This window comes from Rhinolophus ferrumequinum, chromosome 10 (assembly GCF_004115265.2).
Source record: "Rhinolophus ferrumequinum isolate MPI-CBG mRhiFer1 chromosome 10, mRhiFer1_v1.p, whole genome shotgun sequence".
NCBI classification, from domain to species: Eukaryota; Metazoa; Chordata; class Mammalia; order Chiroptera; family Rhinolophidae; genus Rhinolophus; species Rhinolophus ferrumequinum.
Genome location: NC_046293.1, coordinates 8,652,382 through 8,670,342, shown reverse-complemented (window position 1 = coordinate 8,670,342; position 17,961 = coordinate 8,652,382). Strand labels below are relative to the sequence as shown.

At 54.0% G+C, this 17,961-nt stretch overlaps 1 protein-coding gene across 1 annotated transcript in view; it reads left to right on the top strand.

Annotated features, from left to right (window-relative positions):
* Window positions 1-9,826: 9,826 nt before the first annotated feature.
* Window positions 9,827-17,961, top strand: part of KDELR3 (KDEL endoplasmic reticulum protein retention receptor 3) — a 9,900-nt gene continuing 1,765 nt past the window's right edge. Inside the window, exons 1-4 of the mRNA XM_033117759.1 lie at window positions 9,827-10,106; window positions 14,421-14,521; window positions 16,424-16,582; window positions 17,214-17,466. Of these exons, the coding sequence (XP_032973650.1) occupies window positions 10,016-10,106; window positions 14,421-14,521; window positions 16,424-16,582; window positions 17,214-17,466 (604 nt within the window). The 5' untranslated portion in view covers window positions 9,827-10,015. The remainder of the gene's footprint in view (window positions 10,107-14,420; window positions 14,522-16,423; window positions 16,583-17,213; window positions 17,467-17,961) is intronic.

Sequence of the window (17,961 nt, the reverse complement as noted above, 5' to 3'; positions counted from 1 at the left end):
TCTCTGTCTTCGCCTCGGTCTCCCTCCCAGTCTCTCCTCTGCCTCCCTCAGCCTCTGCCCTATCTCTTCCCTGCGCGTCTCCGTCTCCCGCCCGGTCTGTCCTCTGTCCCTCTCGCCTTTGCCCTCTCGGTGCGGCCCCCACTGTCTGGGACCCAGGCCCCAGCCGCTGCCGCGTCCCCGGCTCGCCCGGGAGCCCGAGCTCCCGACGCCCGCGGCGCGCCGAGAACTCCCAACTCGCCGCACGCCGCCCCGCTTTGCGAGACTTTCGCCCCTCCTCACACGTGACCCGCGGCGCCCCGCTGCGGAGCCCCCCCACCCCGGGAGCCCCCGGCTGCCTGCGGGGCCCGGCCCCGCCCCTTCCCCTCTGCCTAGCCGGACAGCAAACCCATTCCCACCCGCTCGCCTCGCGGGGCAGGGCCAGGGCCTGGGGGCTGCATGGGCCCGCTCCTGCCACAGATCCTGCCAGGGTTTTCCCTCCTACCTCCAGAAGCGCTCCTCCCAGAACCCATTCCAAAAAGCCGCCGCCGGGTTTTCAAGCCCCCCCTTCCCCCCCCCCCCCCCGGGGCAGGTGGAAAGGGTTCCTCGTGCTAGGAAGGCGGTGGGTGGGAGAGGGTCCGTACTGGGTTCTCTGGCGCTGGGCCACTCCCGTGAGCGGTCCCCTTTCCCTCCTGAAGTACCTGCAGTTTAGGACCCTACGCATCCCCGCGGAGGTGGCTCTGCTAGAGGGACCCTCACAATCACTTAGGCAGCACCGCCCCATTTTACAGACCGGGAGCCGGAGAACCAAAGGGTCACAAACTTGCCCAAGGTCACTCAGAGGTGGCATCCGGACCAAACCCCCGTCTCTTGTTCTGTGCGTTCCCATTACTCCAAAGTGTCTTTATTAGGGAGGATGGTGCCCTTCATCTGCAGCCCTAACTGTGCCCCAGGTCTGGGCCCCGCACTCTGGATTGTGGGGAGAAATCTCCAGCACCCCACAGCCTCTGGCGAGCCAGTCACTTCCGTGGCCATTCTGCCACCTCACTCCAACCTTCTGAGGAAACAGGTGGGAAAGTGCTCCTGCTCCAGGGTGGTCGGATGAGAGAACACCTTCAGATAGAGAGCCAGAACTTCCTGGGGAGGCTGAAGATCTCTGAATAACCCCAGTTAAGACAGGGAGAGACTGAGGCACCCCGAAGTCGGATTGAGAACTTCCTGAATATTAAGTTTCCTCCAGCTCCTTCAAGTTTATCCCCCAAAGATGTGACTGGCACAGGTACTACGACACACAAACCACATGACTGCTTCCCTTCCCCCGAGACCCTCCCCACTTGAAAGGATACAGTCCCAACGCCTCAATGTGATGTACAGTCAGGCCCCACCTTACCCCACACCCCATATACCCACACATACACCCTGATCCCCACAGATTCCAGAACACACCAGATGTTTCCACACCTCTCTGCCTTTGTACATGCTGTTCTTCCTGCCTGAAATGCCCTTCCTCCTTTTCTGCCCAGAGAATTCCTGCTGTTCTCCAAATCCAGCCTCCACACCACCTCCCCAGGGAAGGACTCCAGAAGTCCCTGGCAGAAGTCATTCATCACCCAATCATTCATTCATCCAGCACTGGGCACAGGTTTGGTTCTTTTAAATGGGCTTGGCAGTCAGGTCAACTTGGACTCAAAAGCACTTAGGAGCTGCATGACCTTGAGCAATTTTTTATTTAACCTGTGTGTAAAACGGGCGGATCAAGTAAAGGAGACGTACAAGAATGCACAGCTCATACCGTGTTTCCCCGAAAATAAGACCTCGTCGGACCATCAGGTTTAACGTGTCTTTTGGAGCAAAAATTAATATAAGACCTGATACTATATTGTATTATATAAGACCCGGTCTTATAGTAAAATAAGACTGGGACTTATATTAATTTTTGCTCCAAAAGATGCATTAGAGTTGATGGTCCGGCTAGGTTTTATTTTTGGGGAAACATGGTAGTAGGTGCTCAGTAAACGTGACCATGCCTTCTCAGTCCTCCCTTCACCACTGTGCAGACCTCCATAGTGTGTGTCCCATCCCATGCCTGTCTCCCTCACTGCGTGGCGGTGCCCTTGCAGGCAGGCAACCAGGACTGAAGTTCCGTTGCATGAATCTTGGTGTGTGAATGGATGGGGGAATTCAAGCCATCTGAATGCTGGCTCAGCGGCAGATGTGTGCTTGGAACCTATCACACCTTTCCATAAATTGAAAGTGGAAGGATGCAGGTGAGGCAAATGACTTGTGGTCTCCTTCACTTGGCCAGAGGCCTGGCCTAGTGGCAGCCCTGGGAGTGTGGGGGGCAGGGGAAGGAGGAGGGACAGGAGGGAGTACGGAGATGGAGACAGGGATGACTGTAGACCCAGACCATCGGTTGCTTTGGGATCAGACCTGATGTTAGGTCACTGGGCACACATTTAAGGAAGGGGTGGGGACTGGAGGGCAGTGATTTCTGGGAGAAGGAAGGGGGAGGCCTGGTGGCTGTGACATCACAGGGGTTGAGAGGAAACATCTGGTGATGGTCACCTTGCTAGGCCTGGGGCTGAAGCCTGGGGCCCCCATTGCTCATCTCCTGTAAGGAGGGTCCTGTGGAGGCCGAGGGTCGACGGGGAGGAGGTGGGGAGAGGCAGAAAGGGCAGCTGCAGGCAGGGAGAAGTTCGTGGGCCCCAGGAAAGAGTCCCTTTTCCACCATCCAGTCCTTGTGTGACTCTAGGCGGCTCACCTTTCTCTCTGGCCTCAGTTTCCTCATCTGTAAAGTGAGGAAGATAACACCACTTTAAAGGACTCTTCTGAGGATGATTCAAGTCTGAAAGAGGAACTCGCCATTGTCCATCCCATGCTTGAGGAGCTTCTAGTGGGGCGGGGGGGGGGGGGGGGGGGAGAGCGATGTGAAACAGGTGTGCAGAGGCTTTGGGGCGGGGAGGGGTAGGCGTGGTTGTCAGAACTCTGGGGACCCTGGGCAAGTTGCTTGTCCTCTCTGGGCCTCGGAGGATCATCTAACACAGAAGCACCCCTGGATGGAGTGAGGGGACCAAGTACCCTTTGAGTACACATCATTAGCCTAGGATTTGTTTCCTTTAATCCTTACCAGAACGCCATGACAGAGGTACTGGGTACTGATGGGGAAACTGAGGCACGGGTCCTATTGTTATGAGTGGTGAGGCCTCGGTGGCCAAGAACCTTCTCTGGAAGGGTGACACTTGCTCTGAAGTTTGATGGGGAGTGATGGTTAGACGTTTGTCTGTTTGGCCAGAGCTTCCAATGCCTCCTTACTTGATCCTCACACAGTCCTATGAGATAGAGACTATGAGTATCCCTAGTTCACAGATGAGGAAACTCAACTGAGACATGGAGAGAGGCTGTGGCTTGCCCAGGGTCACTCAGGAAGTAAGAACCTGTCTGAGCCAGGATCTGAGCCGGCTCCTAGCTTCTGAGGAAAGGTCATTTCAGGCCAGCAGAGCATTTCATAACAGGCTCACTCTGAGACCCTAGTTAGGCCTCTCTGGTCCCGAAGGGGCCCTGAGAGGATGTACAGAGGGCTGGGAGGACTGGAGAGGAGGGGCACTGGAGCCAGGCAAGTGGGGCAGCCAGGGAGAGAAGGGAAAGGTCCCCTTCAAAATGCGGGACTCACAGAGTTTAGAGGTTTTTGGCCTAGAGAGTTCCTTAAAGTCCTCCAGCCCATTCTACAGATGAGACAAACTGAGGCAACACAGTTGCTTACATTAGAAATCAGACCAGGACACAGCTGGCCTGTCTCAGAATTCTAAAGTCTGAGCCCTGAGGGGTGAGGACCAGAGGTGAGGAAAGGGGCTTTGGGGACCCAGAGTTCCAGGACCCATGCCAGGCCACTGTGCCCTGAGGATGGAGGACTATAGTGGTCTCTCCCACCCTCTGCTCCCACCCTCGCCCACCCCCCACTACTCAGTAGTCACTAGGGTGGAATATTTTAGCACCTATAGAAAAACCGCCACAGACGGCCTGTGGCAGCTGTTGCTAAGGAGACGCTCCCAAAATAGCCCCCCTCCGCCAACCTTTCCCGCTGCTGCTCCTGCTGTGGGGAGGGGAGGAGGTTGGCACCCGTACTCTGGCCCCAGGTTCACCCATCCGCCCTTGCCCCTGGTACCCACATGGGCCAAAGACCTGGGCAGCCACAGGTCTGCAGAGGAGGCAGGAGCTAGCCTGAGCATCCCTGTGGCCTCAGCCACCAGCCCTCAGCTGGGGGAAGAAGGTCGTCCAGATGAGGGAGATGGGGGAGAAAAGAACATGGCAGCCATGATCCGCAGCACACTCCCCCATATGCACAATCACAGACCTCACCGCCTTACACATCAACTGTGGACACCACATGTACAAATCCACAAATGGCCAGCTAGATCTGCATATACACCATCAAAGACAAATAGATGCTCGGGTAAACACATATGCCACAAATACACAACACACACCTGCAAGTACATAGCACACAGCCATAAATACACACATTTACATACACATACGCAAATATGTGTTTCAAGCACACACACACACACACACATCAATGCATATACAGCCTGACAGCACATGAACACACAAATATCCAAACATGCCCAGCATGTGGCATTCAAAGGGCATTAAGTGGTATTACCCATGGGCTCCGTCGAGGGGCCATGCATATCTCGGGACCTCCAGACACCTTACTTAGTGGGGAACTTCTACCGTGCAGCCAAAGGCTGGGAGATTAGGAAGGGGTGTGCAGGAGGGTGGGTGGAGGGTGATGTCTCTGTGAACCACTCTAAGTGGGTGGTCTGGGGACCAAAGGATCCCTGGTACCCAGGAAACCTGCTTTGGGAACTGGTAAATGAGGGAAGGGAACTCTCACCTGCAGACTGGAAACCTCTGGGCTTGGAGAGTTCTGAGCCCCAGGTTCACTATGCAGCTGGTTGGCAAAGAGGCTGCAGTTGAGGCTGGGGTGCTGCTGAGGGCAAGAAAGCAACACGGTGGCAACGGTGATGGTCTTGACAGGTGCAAAGCAGTTTATAAGCCACTTTTACATTCGTGATTTTGTATACGTAGGTAACAGCTACACTGAGACCCATCTACACTGAGTCGCCATCTCTGAGACCCAGACAGGAGAGGGGATTTGAAGACCACACAGAAAGTTACTAGCAAAGGTGGAACCAGAGCCCAAGGAGGCTCCAGCTCCTAGCCCTACGTGCCTTCCTCTTGGCTGCGCTGAACACGCTGGAAAGGCCAGCAGGTGTAGGCTTGGCTTTGCCCCTGATTCGTCCTGTGATGTTGGCAGCCAAACCCTCCATCTCTCCACCTGGAAAGCTGAGAGTGAACCCCCAAGGGGTGTATTCAAGCAACAGTTTGTGGCCACAGCCGGGGCTGGGGAGTGGTGACCGCTGGATGCCCTCGTAATGTCCGCGCAAGGACGAGGGACGCAGAGTCGCTCCCCTCCGTACTTGGCCAGCCGCGGTCTCTCTCCAGCCTCGCTCCGTGGCTCCGGTTCATGAATCCGGGCTCCGCGTCTTCGCTGGCGCCTCATCACTCGGGAGACACGGAGAGCGGCTTGCGGTTGCCTTGGGAACCTCGGTGGGGCCGCGGAGCGCGGCGCACGACTCCACGCTCAGGGCGCTGGGCGCCGGGCCTGCGCCGCGCACCGAGAGTAGCGTTTGGAGTCAGAGAGACACCTGTCGCCAGCGGTGAAGGCAGGGGCGTCGCGGCAAGGGTTGTTATTTTTTCTTTTTTCTTTTAATTAAGGTGTAACTTAATACATACATCTTAAGAGTACATACAGCTCGATGCTTTTTACATGTGTATAAGATCCGTGTAACCATCTCTCAGATCAAGATACAGAACACTTCCAGCGCCCTGGAAGGCTTTCTCCGGTCGAGATGTTATTTTTAATTGTATTTTTTACACTTCTCCGGGAATAAACCGGCGAGGGAGTAATGGCCTTCCGAGGACACAGAATTTCCGTGTCTTCTCCCGGCTCTGCTTTGCCTCCTTGGGGGTCCTCCTTGGGCCTCAGTGTCCTGTAAAAAGGAGCACGGGACTGGCATTTGTCGCGTGGTGTACTCCTTACAAAGCGTTTAGATACCTACCTAGCTAACTTTGACCCTAATAACTGCCCTATCGAGTCAGTACTACTTGGTTTATACCCAGAATACCGATGAGAACGCTATGAATTGGAGAGAAATAATAAATTGCCTAAATTCGGACAGCTCGTTCGTAGTGAAGCTAGAACTCCAACAAAGATCTGTCTAACCTTGACCTTTATCTCTCTTTCTCCAACCCCCCCCCTGCCGTCGTTGGCCTCTTTTAAAGAGTGGTACAAATTAAATGCGCTGGGAGAGCTGGGTCGTTTCACATCTCTGCGCTGTTGCGCATGTGGTTCCTTCTACTTGGGACTCTCCTTTCTTCCCCAAGGATTTGTCCTTGAGACGAGCTCCTACTGATCCTTCAAAACCCGCGAGGGCAATCTCTGAAGTCATCCTAACTGCAATCCTCCCTCGCGGCTCCCCCCAGCCCAGGGTAAGACTCTCTGCTCTGCACAGGCACCCGCCTCCCACAGTGCACCCAAGGGCTTCTCCAGGCTTCCTCCAACTCCAACCTGCAGGGCGCCCGGCACACATCTGGTCTTCAATAAATATGCTTGGAACTGAAAGTGGAGAAGAGGTTTTGAAACCTTGTTTTCTCGCTCTGTAAAAATGGGGTCCACAGTGACCATGCCGCTCAAATATGTTGAGCCTAGAGAGAACTTAGGGAACAGCTGGGGCAGAACCGCAGGAAGAGAAAGGCTGTCCACAGCCCACCCTGACTCGATTAGGGAATAGACTTGTCTGTGCCACCCAGGCCAGACCAGGGTTGCCTGGGAAGATTTCATTCCTTCCACTGGGGAGCGTCTACTCGCCTAGGCCAGAGGGAAGTAAAGCGGCCTCCAGGGATCCGAAGGGAGCCCCAGGAGCCTGGGCCCATAGCTCCTCCTTCCTTCCAGGGCCTTCCAGCAAGACGCTTCCGATTAAGTAGTGGAATGTCCTTAGGATGATTTTTCACTTTGTATCCACATTTTCCTTCACACAGAATTGGAGGCAGTTGGCAGGATATTCAATACAGTGGTGAAATATACCAAAGGGCTAGGACCAGGAAGGGAAGAAGATTATATATAACTTTTCTTTTCTATAGTTGAGTAAGTCCACCATTCTCTTTCCCATAAATCTGACTTCAACCATACATTTTGCTTTGTTAACGAGATAAAAACAATTCTTTGAGCTGAAGGAAATTTCCCCCTCGGCTTCCTGTCAATTGCATTCCTACAGCAGATACATTTTGGGTGTCAGGAAAGTGAGGCATGGAGGGGCGAGGGACTTGCCTTGAACCACCTGGCAAGAGGGACACATAGTTTCTGATGGTGCAGGTGCCAGCGTGCTGGCATGAGCTAGAGCCAGGGGTTTTAAATGAGGATTTTCCCTCTTCTCCAGAGAAAGTGTTTGAAAAATGCTCCACCTGGAAGATGAGGTAGGTATGAAAAAGGTAGTGCTGATTACTAAGGATAGAGTGGTAGAACTTTGGGGAGAGGAAGTCTATGTGACCTGGGGGAGAAAGAGACAAATTTGGGCTTCAATTTCCTCATATGTAAAGTGGGAGAGATGAGCTCCTGTCTTAGGACATAGGAAGTATCCGTTTCCTAGGGAAGACTGGATACAAGGAGGGCCAAGTAACCAGTCAGCGATATTTCCATCTTCATTATCCCCATTAACAGATGGGAAAGCTGAGCCCCAGAAAGGGGACATGGCAGGCTCAAGGTCACTGTGGCCATGACAAGATCTTGGCCCTGGGGCCACCCAGCTTGGGTTCTTTCCCCTCCACCACCATGGGGGTCACTCTTCAGACTTCCCCTGGCCTTGGGCAGTTCCCCTGGGGCCCTCCTTGAGAAATAGAGGGAAGAGGAGGATTCTAGCCTTGTTCCAGCCCCCTACCCCCCGGCAGTTGGAGTTGTTTCTCAGGAGGACAGATGTTTCACCAAATGGCAAATGCACGTGCTTTTCCCTGGCTTGGGGAGGAGGTGGGTGCTGAGAAGGAGATGCCAGCTGGTTGGGCAGAGAGAACTGTAGCCACACCTGAGGTATTTAAATAGCCGCCGCCTTCTCTGGGCACCAGCTGGAGGGGAGGCATCTGGGCTGGAGGGGGATGGGAACAGGGAACAGAGCAGCTCATTCAGAACGTGTCACAGCCTCAGGATGAGTACCTGGCTTCTCCTCCCAGAGGGACTTGGACCACGCACCTCACCTCCCTGGGCCTCCGTGGCCATCACCTGCAAAGGGAGGATTTAAAGCCTACTTGGAGGGTGCCTGTTGAGGCTGAATGGAGAGAACCTGACTAACGTGTCTGACCCATGCTGAGTACCCAGTAGACGCTCACTGCTTGATGGCTATTGTTATCCCAACCTCCGTGTCAGGGCAGGAGGCCCCACCCACTGCAGCATCCCTGACAAATGGGCACCCACCCCCTGTTCACCCACCTCTCATGCCAGGGAGCTCATCACCTCCCATGACAACCCACAGTGAAATGGAATCAGAGAATTGCATGAACCCTGAAGTCAGAGTGTGTGTTGGAATCCAGGCTTTACTATTTAGTGTCTGTGTGACTTTAAGCAACGTACTTAACCTCTCTGTAACTCAGTTTTCCCAGACTGAGAATAACAACAGTACCTCTCTTGTAGTGTTACTTAGATCAGTGCCTCTCAAGCTTTCGGTGCACACGAATCACCTAGGGATCTTGTTTAAACGCAGATTCGTATTCGGTGGGTCTGAGGGGGGGCCCGGGTTTCCTCGTTCCCAGCAGGCGATGCACATGCTGCTCCTCCTTGGGTCACATTTTGAGTCTCAAAGGAGTGCCTTGCCCTGGAAATCATGGCGAGGGGCCCACGGAGGGTCACGAGTAAGGGGGTGGGGTGGGAGCAGGCCAGCAGTTTAGGGAGAGATAAAAGTCCTTCGTGGGAGAAGGGAAAGGGGTGTGTGGTAAGACCCCTTGGCTCATGCGGGCCACTCTAACAGATGCAGAAACCAAGGCCCACATAGGGTGGCTGACCTGCTCAGGCCACAGGACACTGGGAGGATGTCTGCTTACCTGTGGTGCTCCACCCTTCACAACTTCCTGCTTCTGGCTTTCAGGCCAACACCCCCTACCCCCTGGAGACTCTCCTGGCCTGTGCTCCTGTTTTACATCTTGTAATACTAGGAGGAGAGAGACAGACATTAGTGAAGTCAGCCTTACCCCAAACCTGAGAGTCTGGGTACAGTTCCCTTCCAACAGGTCATGTCAGGTCAGGACAAGGTGGCTATTCAAATAAAGATGGGGGCTGCGGCAAATCAGGCTCCCTCTCTTCTCCTCAGCCCACCCCACCCAAGGAGGTGTTCAAACCCCAGAAGGATGATAACAGCAGTGGGTCATCATGTATGGGATGCTTCCAACCTGCTAGGTTCAAGCCAGCACTGGCACACAGGACCCCACTTCACGGTGGCACCGGTATTATTAGCACTGTGTACAGATGAGGGAACTGAGGCAGAGACAGGGGCCCAATGGCTTGCCCAAGGTCACGTGCGGGAGGACTCCGGGTTCCGAGGAGGGAGGCAGAGCCCGGACTCCGGGCATCAGAGGTGCGGGACGTGGCCGGCCCCTCGCCAGCACAGAGCGGCCTCGGTGGCGGCGGCGGGCCCAAGCCCCAAGCCGGAAGACCCCAGCCTGGCCAGGCCGCCCCGCCCGCCCGGTAGCCGAGGCGCTGGGATGGGCCGGGGGCGGGACATCGGGCGAGGGCGCTTCCTGGCTCCTCGGCGCTGGGGCCGGCCTGGCCACGTCACCGCCGGGCCGAGAGAGCGCTGGCGGAGCGGCGGCGCCCGGGCGGAGTGCGGGGCGCGCCGGACCCACAGGCCGGGCGGTGGACGTGGCAGCCGCCTTGCCCGACAGAAAGTTTCCCTGGAGTTGGCTGCGCCAGGGCGCAGGGCGGGCGGGCTGGAACATGAACGTGTTCCGCATCCTCGGCGACCTGAGCCACCTCCTCGCCATGATCTTGCTCCTGGGAAAGATCTGGAGATCCAAGTGCTGCAAGGGTGAGGGGCGCCCCCGGCGGGAGGTGGGGGACCCGGGAGCGGGCGCCGGGCTGGGCCATCCCCCGACCAGCCTGCAGAGTTTGGGGGCGCCTGATGTCTGTTCAGGATGGAGACTTGGGCTTGAGGGTGACTGAAACAGTTTTTGCATAGCTCGGCTTTCAGAGAAAATTGAAAGTTGTACCATTATCGGAGGAGGAGGACCCTGGAGATTATGGAGGGAGGGTGGGCTTGTGCTTTCAATCAACGCCCTCACCCCCGTTGCCACTGCTAGTTGGAAGAGCACGGTTGTAAGGGGGAGGCGACACCGACGTCCTGCCGTCATCCCCTTTGCTCCACGGGAGCGGCAGAGGTTGAGGCCCATTGTTCTCTCTGCCCTCAGTCAGGCCCAGGGTGGGGAACAGGAGGTGGAGGGACAGAGGAGGTGGAACACAGTGGCCCCCAACTTTCAGTCTTCTCTTTCCTTCCCCTCACCACTTTCTCCTGCCCCGTCTCAGACATCCCCCAAAGCTGGGCCCCCTTCCCTCTCCTTCCTGGGCCAGAAGGCTGTGATGTGGCAGGAGGGGCCAATCCCTGCCCAGGTGGACATGGAGCTGCCCCTGAGCAGAAGCCCAGGGAGCGCCCTTTTGCCCAGTAGTCTGGCTGCCTTGCTGGGAGTTTGGATAAGTTTCAGGGCTGGCCTGGTGGTGGCCAAACAGACCCAGGGTATTAAGAGGCTGCCCAAGCCTCCTGCAGCCGTCTTTGTCCGCTAGTGTCCTGGAGGTGCCCTTCCCTGTGCTTGGCACTGGGGTGAGGGGATACAGAAATGAGCGCAGGCTCCTCGTAGGGGCCAAGGAGGCAGAGAGCTGACCCCTGAAGGCTTGCTCTGTGCTGGGTCCTGGAGGACAGGCAGGGTATCACCCAGCAAGGGTGTGCTGTGGAGGACACTGGGGGTGCAAAAGCCCAGAGGTCACAGAGAGCAGAGAATGCCCCAGGAAGGGTGAGCAGCCCAATTTGGGGGTGGTCCGGGAGGCAGATGAGTCTGGGGGGAGCATGGTCCAAATGTGATAGGTCTTTGTCTGTCAAGCTGGGAGTTAAGACTGGGGAGCCATGGAAGGTTTGGGAGTAAGAGAGGGGGCTCGGAAGGGGACCTGAAGCATGTCACTCTAGAAGCTGTGTGCAGGAGCCGAGAAAGGAGGCAGAGAGCACAGTAGGGAGGCCGCCAGCCTGGGAGGTTTGGTGGGGGTGTGGGGTGGGTGCTGATGTGACTGTCATTGCAGAGGGAGTGATTCTAGGCCTGGAGACCATTTGGGTTGGGGGTCCCTGGAGAGACAGGCACTCACTGTTCCCACTCAAGAGGCGCCAGGAATGCTGGGGGGGGTGACAGGGGACAGCAGGCTCCTGTGAGGGGAAGAACCCAGCTGGGACCTGTCCCTGCACTTCCACGGAGGACCTGGGAAGGGTGTACAGCCATGACTGGGAGGGGGCGCTGTTCCCCACCCACTCTGCCAGCCCCTGTACTAGGCCCCTGGGATACAGCACAGGCAGTGGGCTTTCTAGCAGTGGGAGACGGCCAACAAGCAACAGTGGTAACAACCAAGGAAATGATACAGTTTGTTAGAGGCGCTAAGGCTGTGGGAAGAGAAAGGACAGACCGGTGGTGGGGCCTGTGTGTGCAGAGAGGGACCAGCACAGGCCTGGATGAGGCCTGCGGAGGTGAGGTGCCTGGGTGCCAGCCGCGTCAGCCCCCAGGGGCAGGGCCTGGTGTGACCCCGCTGACTCAGCCATGACGGCAGCAGGACACTGGGGCTTTGTTCTTCTCTGCCCCTGGCTCACTGTGTGTCCTTGGGCCTCAGTTTCCCCATCTGTTTTTTTGGGTGGGAGGACTGGACCTGGTCGGTGGTCCTGGGACCACCTCAAGGACTCTGTGCCTGGGACCCCTCAAGGACTCTGGCCAGGTTACCGGCTCACGGTGTCTTCCATATTCTGGGTCTCCATGCACAGCTTGCTTTGGTGAAAATTATTCACTGCTTCAAAAGAGTGGGCAAATCATTGTGCTCCAGGTCACCAGGGCTCCCAGGCACTGAGGAAGATATGAGCGAAGCCCAGGGGTCTGGCAGGCTGAGGATGGGGAGAGGGGAGGAGTCGGGGAAGGCTATGTGAAGGGGGTGGCCAAGCGTCCCCCCCACTCCCCCCGGGGCTGCCTCCTGGACCCTCCCAGCCAGGCCTCTGTGAGGGCTCAGTGAGATGGTGTAGCAACAGGCACAGCCCAGATCTGCTCAGTGTCGCCTCCCCCCAGGGGGCTCCTTCCCCCACAGCCAGCCAGCCAAGGCCCGGGGCGGTACTCACCGAATCCTCTTCAGTCCTCACAGCAGTCCTGCCCCAGATGTGTGAAGGTGCCCATTTCACAGATGAGGGTCAAGGTTGCCATGCAGGTAGGAAAGTCGGCACATGGACCCCACACTCTCCAGAATGTTAGGTGTTCATCCTTTGTCATTAAAAATGTCCCCCCTCCCCAATGTCCATCACCAGAGGAACAGTTAGATAAGGTAGTTCAGGCGTATGAAAGAACTAGACCCTGAATCAGGTACCAACACTTCTCAGTGCCAAACTCCCCAGTTGTTCCATTACATTTAGAATAAAATCCAGACATGTCACCATGGCTGCAGGGAGGGAGTGAGGAGGAGAGTGACCAGATGTGGGGTAAGGGGAACAGCTGGGAGCCCTCATGAGCCACGAGAAGGATTTGGGTCTTTATTTTAAGGGCATTTGGGAGCCACTTAAGGGCTTTAAGCAGAGTTTTGTTTTACAAATAGCCCTTTAGTTGCTGGGTGGAATTGGGGGAGGGGTGGGCAGCCAGGAAGGACTTGGGAAGACCAATTGGGCGTCACTGGGGTGGGATGGCTGGGCTGAGTGAGGGGCACTAGAGTGGGAGCAGTGGAGCTCAGAAATGGGGAGGGCGTGGGACAAAGGGGAGAGAGACTCAAGGATGGCTCTTGGTTTTCTGGACGGTGGTGGCATGTGAAGGAGGGGAGACAGAAGTGGCGGGTTCGAGGGGGAGATGATGAGTTTGTTCAGGCAGGAATCTATAGGTCAGAACTCGGAGGAGAGTCCAGAGCAGGAGTGTCCCTGGTGTGTGGGATGAGATGGCAAAGGGACAGAAGGAGAAGAGAGGTTTGGGTGGCGAGGACAGGAACAGAGAGAGGAGGTCTGGGCAGTGGAGCAGCATACAACGAGGTTTGGCATGGATGGAGTGCCCAGCAGGCTCTTGAGAGATTGGGTGAGTGGGGACAGAGATGACCTTTGGATGCAGATATGTGGGCACGTTGATGGGAGTGGTTTGGTGAAGTCTCCAGACTGGTGTGGGCTTGAGGGGGCACGAGAAAAGGGAGGTGGGGCATCTGCTTACCTCACTCTGGAACCGCCTCCATGACATAACAAAAGTGGCCAAAAGGAGACTAGGAAGCAAGCCAGCTACGTGCAGCATCAGTTCCTGGATTGGATCCTGGAACGGGAAAAAGGATGTCACTGGGAAAACTGGTGAAATCCAAATAAAGCCTGGAGTTTAGTCAATAGTGCTGTACCACCAAATTAACGAAGTCGATTTCTTCGATATGGTCAATGTTCTGTGACTATGCAACATAGCAACACTAGGGGAAGCGGGGTGAAGGGTGTACGAGAACTCCGTACTGTCTTTACAACACGTCTGTGAATCTAAAATTATTTCAAAATAAAAAGTTAAGAAAGAAAGAGGCCAAAGCAGGTGAGGAAATAGCATGGGAAGTATGACCCGGGTTTTGTCATCTCGATGCACCTGTATGTGACATATGTATGCACATATGTCATGTGTATGGATAAGCCAACAAAGATCTGGAAGGACACACACTGAGGCTTTGGGATTCAGGTGATGGCTGCTTTTTAATTTACAGCTTAATGTATTATCTGATTCTTATAAAGTCAGTGAGCTCTCCAGAAGACAGAGCTTTGGGGATTGTTAGTGGATCTCGGGGTGGAATGAAGAGAAGCCGCTACACCCCTCTACCAGGCCCGATCACACCACCCCCGCCACCCTTTCCAGAGCACACGTGGGGCACTGGGAATTCATATTTATTTGGAGACTGGGAGACACATTACAGCCTAATGAGGGGAACAGAGACTCAAGTGATCCAGTGGGAAGGGGTGCTTCCTGTCCTGTGGAACTGCAGTGCCTGGACAGGGTGTCGTCCTTAAGGGTGACTGGACACTCTGGAGGTCTTTCCAGCTCCGGCTCCGGCTTATCGAGCGCATGTGGCCCGGGTGTCTGTGTTCTCATTGTTTCCTGTCCCCCTCTGGCCACAGGCATCTCTGGGAAGAGCCAGATCCTTTTCGCTGTTGTCTTCACCACCAGGTACCTGGACCTGTTCACCAACTTCATCTCCGTCTACAACACAGTCATGAAGGTGAGGGGGGGGGGTGGCTGTGGGGCGGCTGCTGTCTCCCCCCACACCGTGAGACAGTACACATGGGAACTCAGGCCGCGGAGCCAGGCACACCTGGTTTGAGTTGGCTTTGCTGCCATCAGCTGTGGGCCCGGGGCCTGGGCAAGGTCTCGGAACTCTGGGTAGCTCAGTTTCCTCCTCTGAGAAATGAAGGTACGAATATTTACCTCAGAGGGTTGTGTTGTGAAAATTAAACAAGGCAATACATGGAAATACAAAATAACTCATATATTAAACATTCAATAAAGGTTAGCTATTATAATGGTTACAAAACAAGCAAAGAATCAAACATGGTACCTTGAGCTTTCAAAGAACTTATTCAACCATCCATTTGACAAATACAGAGGGTGCTAAAAAAAATGAAGACAAATTTTTTGAAAGGAACACACTATTAAAATTGTAATACTCAACATATACTGATAATAAAAGATAAATACAAGTCACGTTTGGCTTCTGCAGTTACAAGAGGTGCTCAAAGTGGTTCCCATCAGCGTCCAGACACCTCTGATTATGGCAAACTACTGCTTGAGCAACGTTGACCAAAGTGTCCACTTGTATCCATTTTTTTGGCACCCCTGGTACGTTAAGTGCCCAATACCCAGAAGATATTTGATCAAAGCGAGCTCTCTTTCTCCTCATCAGGGATGTCCCTTTGGGATTCCAGGCATCTTGTTCCTAGGATTGGTGGGAGGAGACACCTGTTACCTGGGGGGTGTTGAACTCAGTGTGAACTTTAGTCTGAGGTCCTGAAATCACTGTCTACTTCAATTCAACACACAAGTAGCAAACACCATCTGCTTAGTTCATTCTCTGCCCAAGGGTCTGACATGGGCAGTGCTGGCAGGGACTGCAGACTCGGCCCTTGGCACGACAGAATGAAATCTAGGAACTGCAAAGGCATGTTTCCACATTTTTGCGAGTTGAAGAAGTGATCACTTCCTTCTCTTTCACTCACTTGTTTCCTGCTGGGCCCTGAGTGAGGCGCTGGGAATTCAGAAGCGGACAGGATGTGACCCTTCTTACAGGAACCCCGTCACAGGGGAGACAGACCGTGACACGGACCTTTACAGAACATGTGATCATGGGCAGTGTGAATATTTCCACGTGGGGCTGTGGTGACACTGAGTATGTGTGCCTCATTCTGGTGAGAAAAAGACTTCGAGGAAATAACTTCATCTGAGTTTTTACATACAAGTAGTTCTTTAGGCCAGTGTAGTCCTGGACCATCAGCATCACGTAGGAACTTGCTAGAAATTCAAGTCCTCAGGTCCACTCAGACCTACTGGGGGCAGGGGAAGGGGCAGCCATCAGCGTGACTTTGATGCATTCAAGTTTGAGAACCGCTGGCCTTTAGGTTTGAGAGGCCAGATCATAAAATCATTATGTGCTGGAGGACAGCTAGTGTCGTTGGAAAAAGAGCTTTTCTGAAGGAGCAGTCATCAACTGACTCAAGGGGTGTTAGACCTTGTGGAAGAATGCTCACACGTCACTGCTACACACCCAGGAAGTTGAGGTTGTAACTACCCTGGACCGCCACTGCTAAATTCTCCAACGGAGACCAATTCCGGCTTCTTTTGCTTCACGCTTTGCAGTGAGGAGACAGACTCGCGGACACCTTTTGAGTCTTCATGGTAGCACAATCAGTCCCAGTCAGGAGCTCGGAGTCGCTTAACAAAGGGTCATTAGCTTCAGGCTCTAGGCCACTGGGCCTAAGAGAAATTGCCAAGCCATTTCACCCCTTCCATCTTGAGGCAGAGCACGAACGTTTAGGTTTCGCACGTCCCAACTCAGGGTGGCTTTGGAGCCCAGCACACAGGCAGGGAAATGACTTCACCAATGCCACGTGTCTCTCCCCCTTTGCAGGTGGTTTTCCTCCTCTGTGCTTATGTCACAGTGTATATGATCTACGGGAAATTTCGGAAAACGTTTGACAGTGAGAATGACACGTTCCGCCTGGAGTTCCTTCTGGTCCCCGTCATTGGCCTCTCGTTCCTGGAGAATTATAATTTCACTCCCCTGGAGGTAAGGAAAGGGACCCCGAGTCCTAATTCTCAGAGGCAAAATGCTCCCTAACATGCTGCCCGCCTAACGCCCGGGCTTGCTTTCTGCTACCACCGCGACTATTCCTCATGTTGTTAAGTTTAGCAATTAGCCACAAGCTACTGTACCGCTCCACCTGAAAATGGGCACATCTGGCGATGTTCATAAAGCGGGCATCACAGCACTTAGGACGGTTGGGACCTTGTGGCCAATAGGTGATTCATGTACATGAGGACGCAGTCCAGGCTGAGATTTCAACTCAGCAGGTCTGGGCTGCAGGGCAAGAATCGCAGGAGATTCTGCTAGTGTTCATGACTGTATTTGGAGAAACATGGCCTCAATTAAGGCAAGTTTATACAAAAAAATTCTGCATTTAAAAAAGTATGTGCTATAGAAATGTTCACGTTGTGAAAAAAGCAGTATGCTTAAATCTTTACAAAAAATTTTGTATTTACAGAGAAAGGGGTGGAATGCTATGCTGATTAAAATGTTAAAAATTGTTAAGAACGTGATTTATTTACTGTATTCTCTCGAGTGAACATACTTTAGTAATTCTTTCAAAGTGATGGGCCCCTTCTGGGTCGTGATCAGTCTTCTCATCTCTTTGGCTCAGATCCTCTGGACTTTCTCTATCTACCTGGAGTCGGTGGCCATTCTGCCCCAGCTCTTCATGATCAGCAAGACTGGAGAGGCCGAGACCATTACTACCCACTATCTGTTCTTCCTGGGGCTATACCGGGCACTCTACCTGGCTAACTGGATCAGGCGATACCAGACTGAGAATTTCTATGACCAAATTGCAGTTGTGTCTGGAGTGGTACAGACCATCTTCTACTGTGACTTCTTCTACTTGTATGTGACCAAAGGTAGGTGCTGGGAGGACAGTGTTGCTGGCACTGGCCCCACGGGTACTCATCCACTCAGGGTCTGAGGGCAGGGAAGTGACCGAGGCAAGTCTCTGGACCTCTCAGTGCTTATTCTAATGGGGCAAGACAGGTATTTTCAGGAAACACTAAGTGCCATGGAAAAAAAGACCAAATAGGATAGTTACGTACAGCGCAAAACGTATGCAGGGAAGACGGCGATGAAGTAACATGACAGAAGTTTGGAAAATACAGAAAACCATTCTGGAGAGAACAGCTTATGTATAAGCCCCAAGGCTCAAGAGCGAGCTTGGTGTGATCTAGGACAAAAAGGCTAGTGTGGTCATAAATTTATAAACCCAGAGGTTATCAGAGGTCAAGCAAAACCAGTCACAAAAGGTCCTCACAGCCTGGGTAAGGGGTTTGTTTGCATTGCATTTTGATTGCAAAGGGCTGCTATTGGAGGAGCGGTTGTTTAAACCACCAATCCACCAGGTG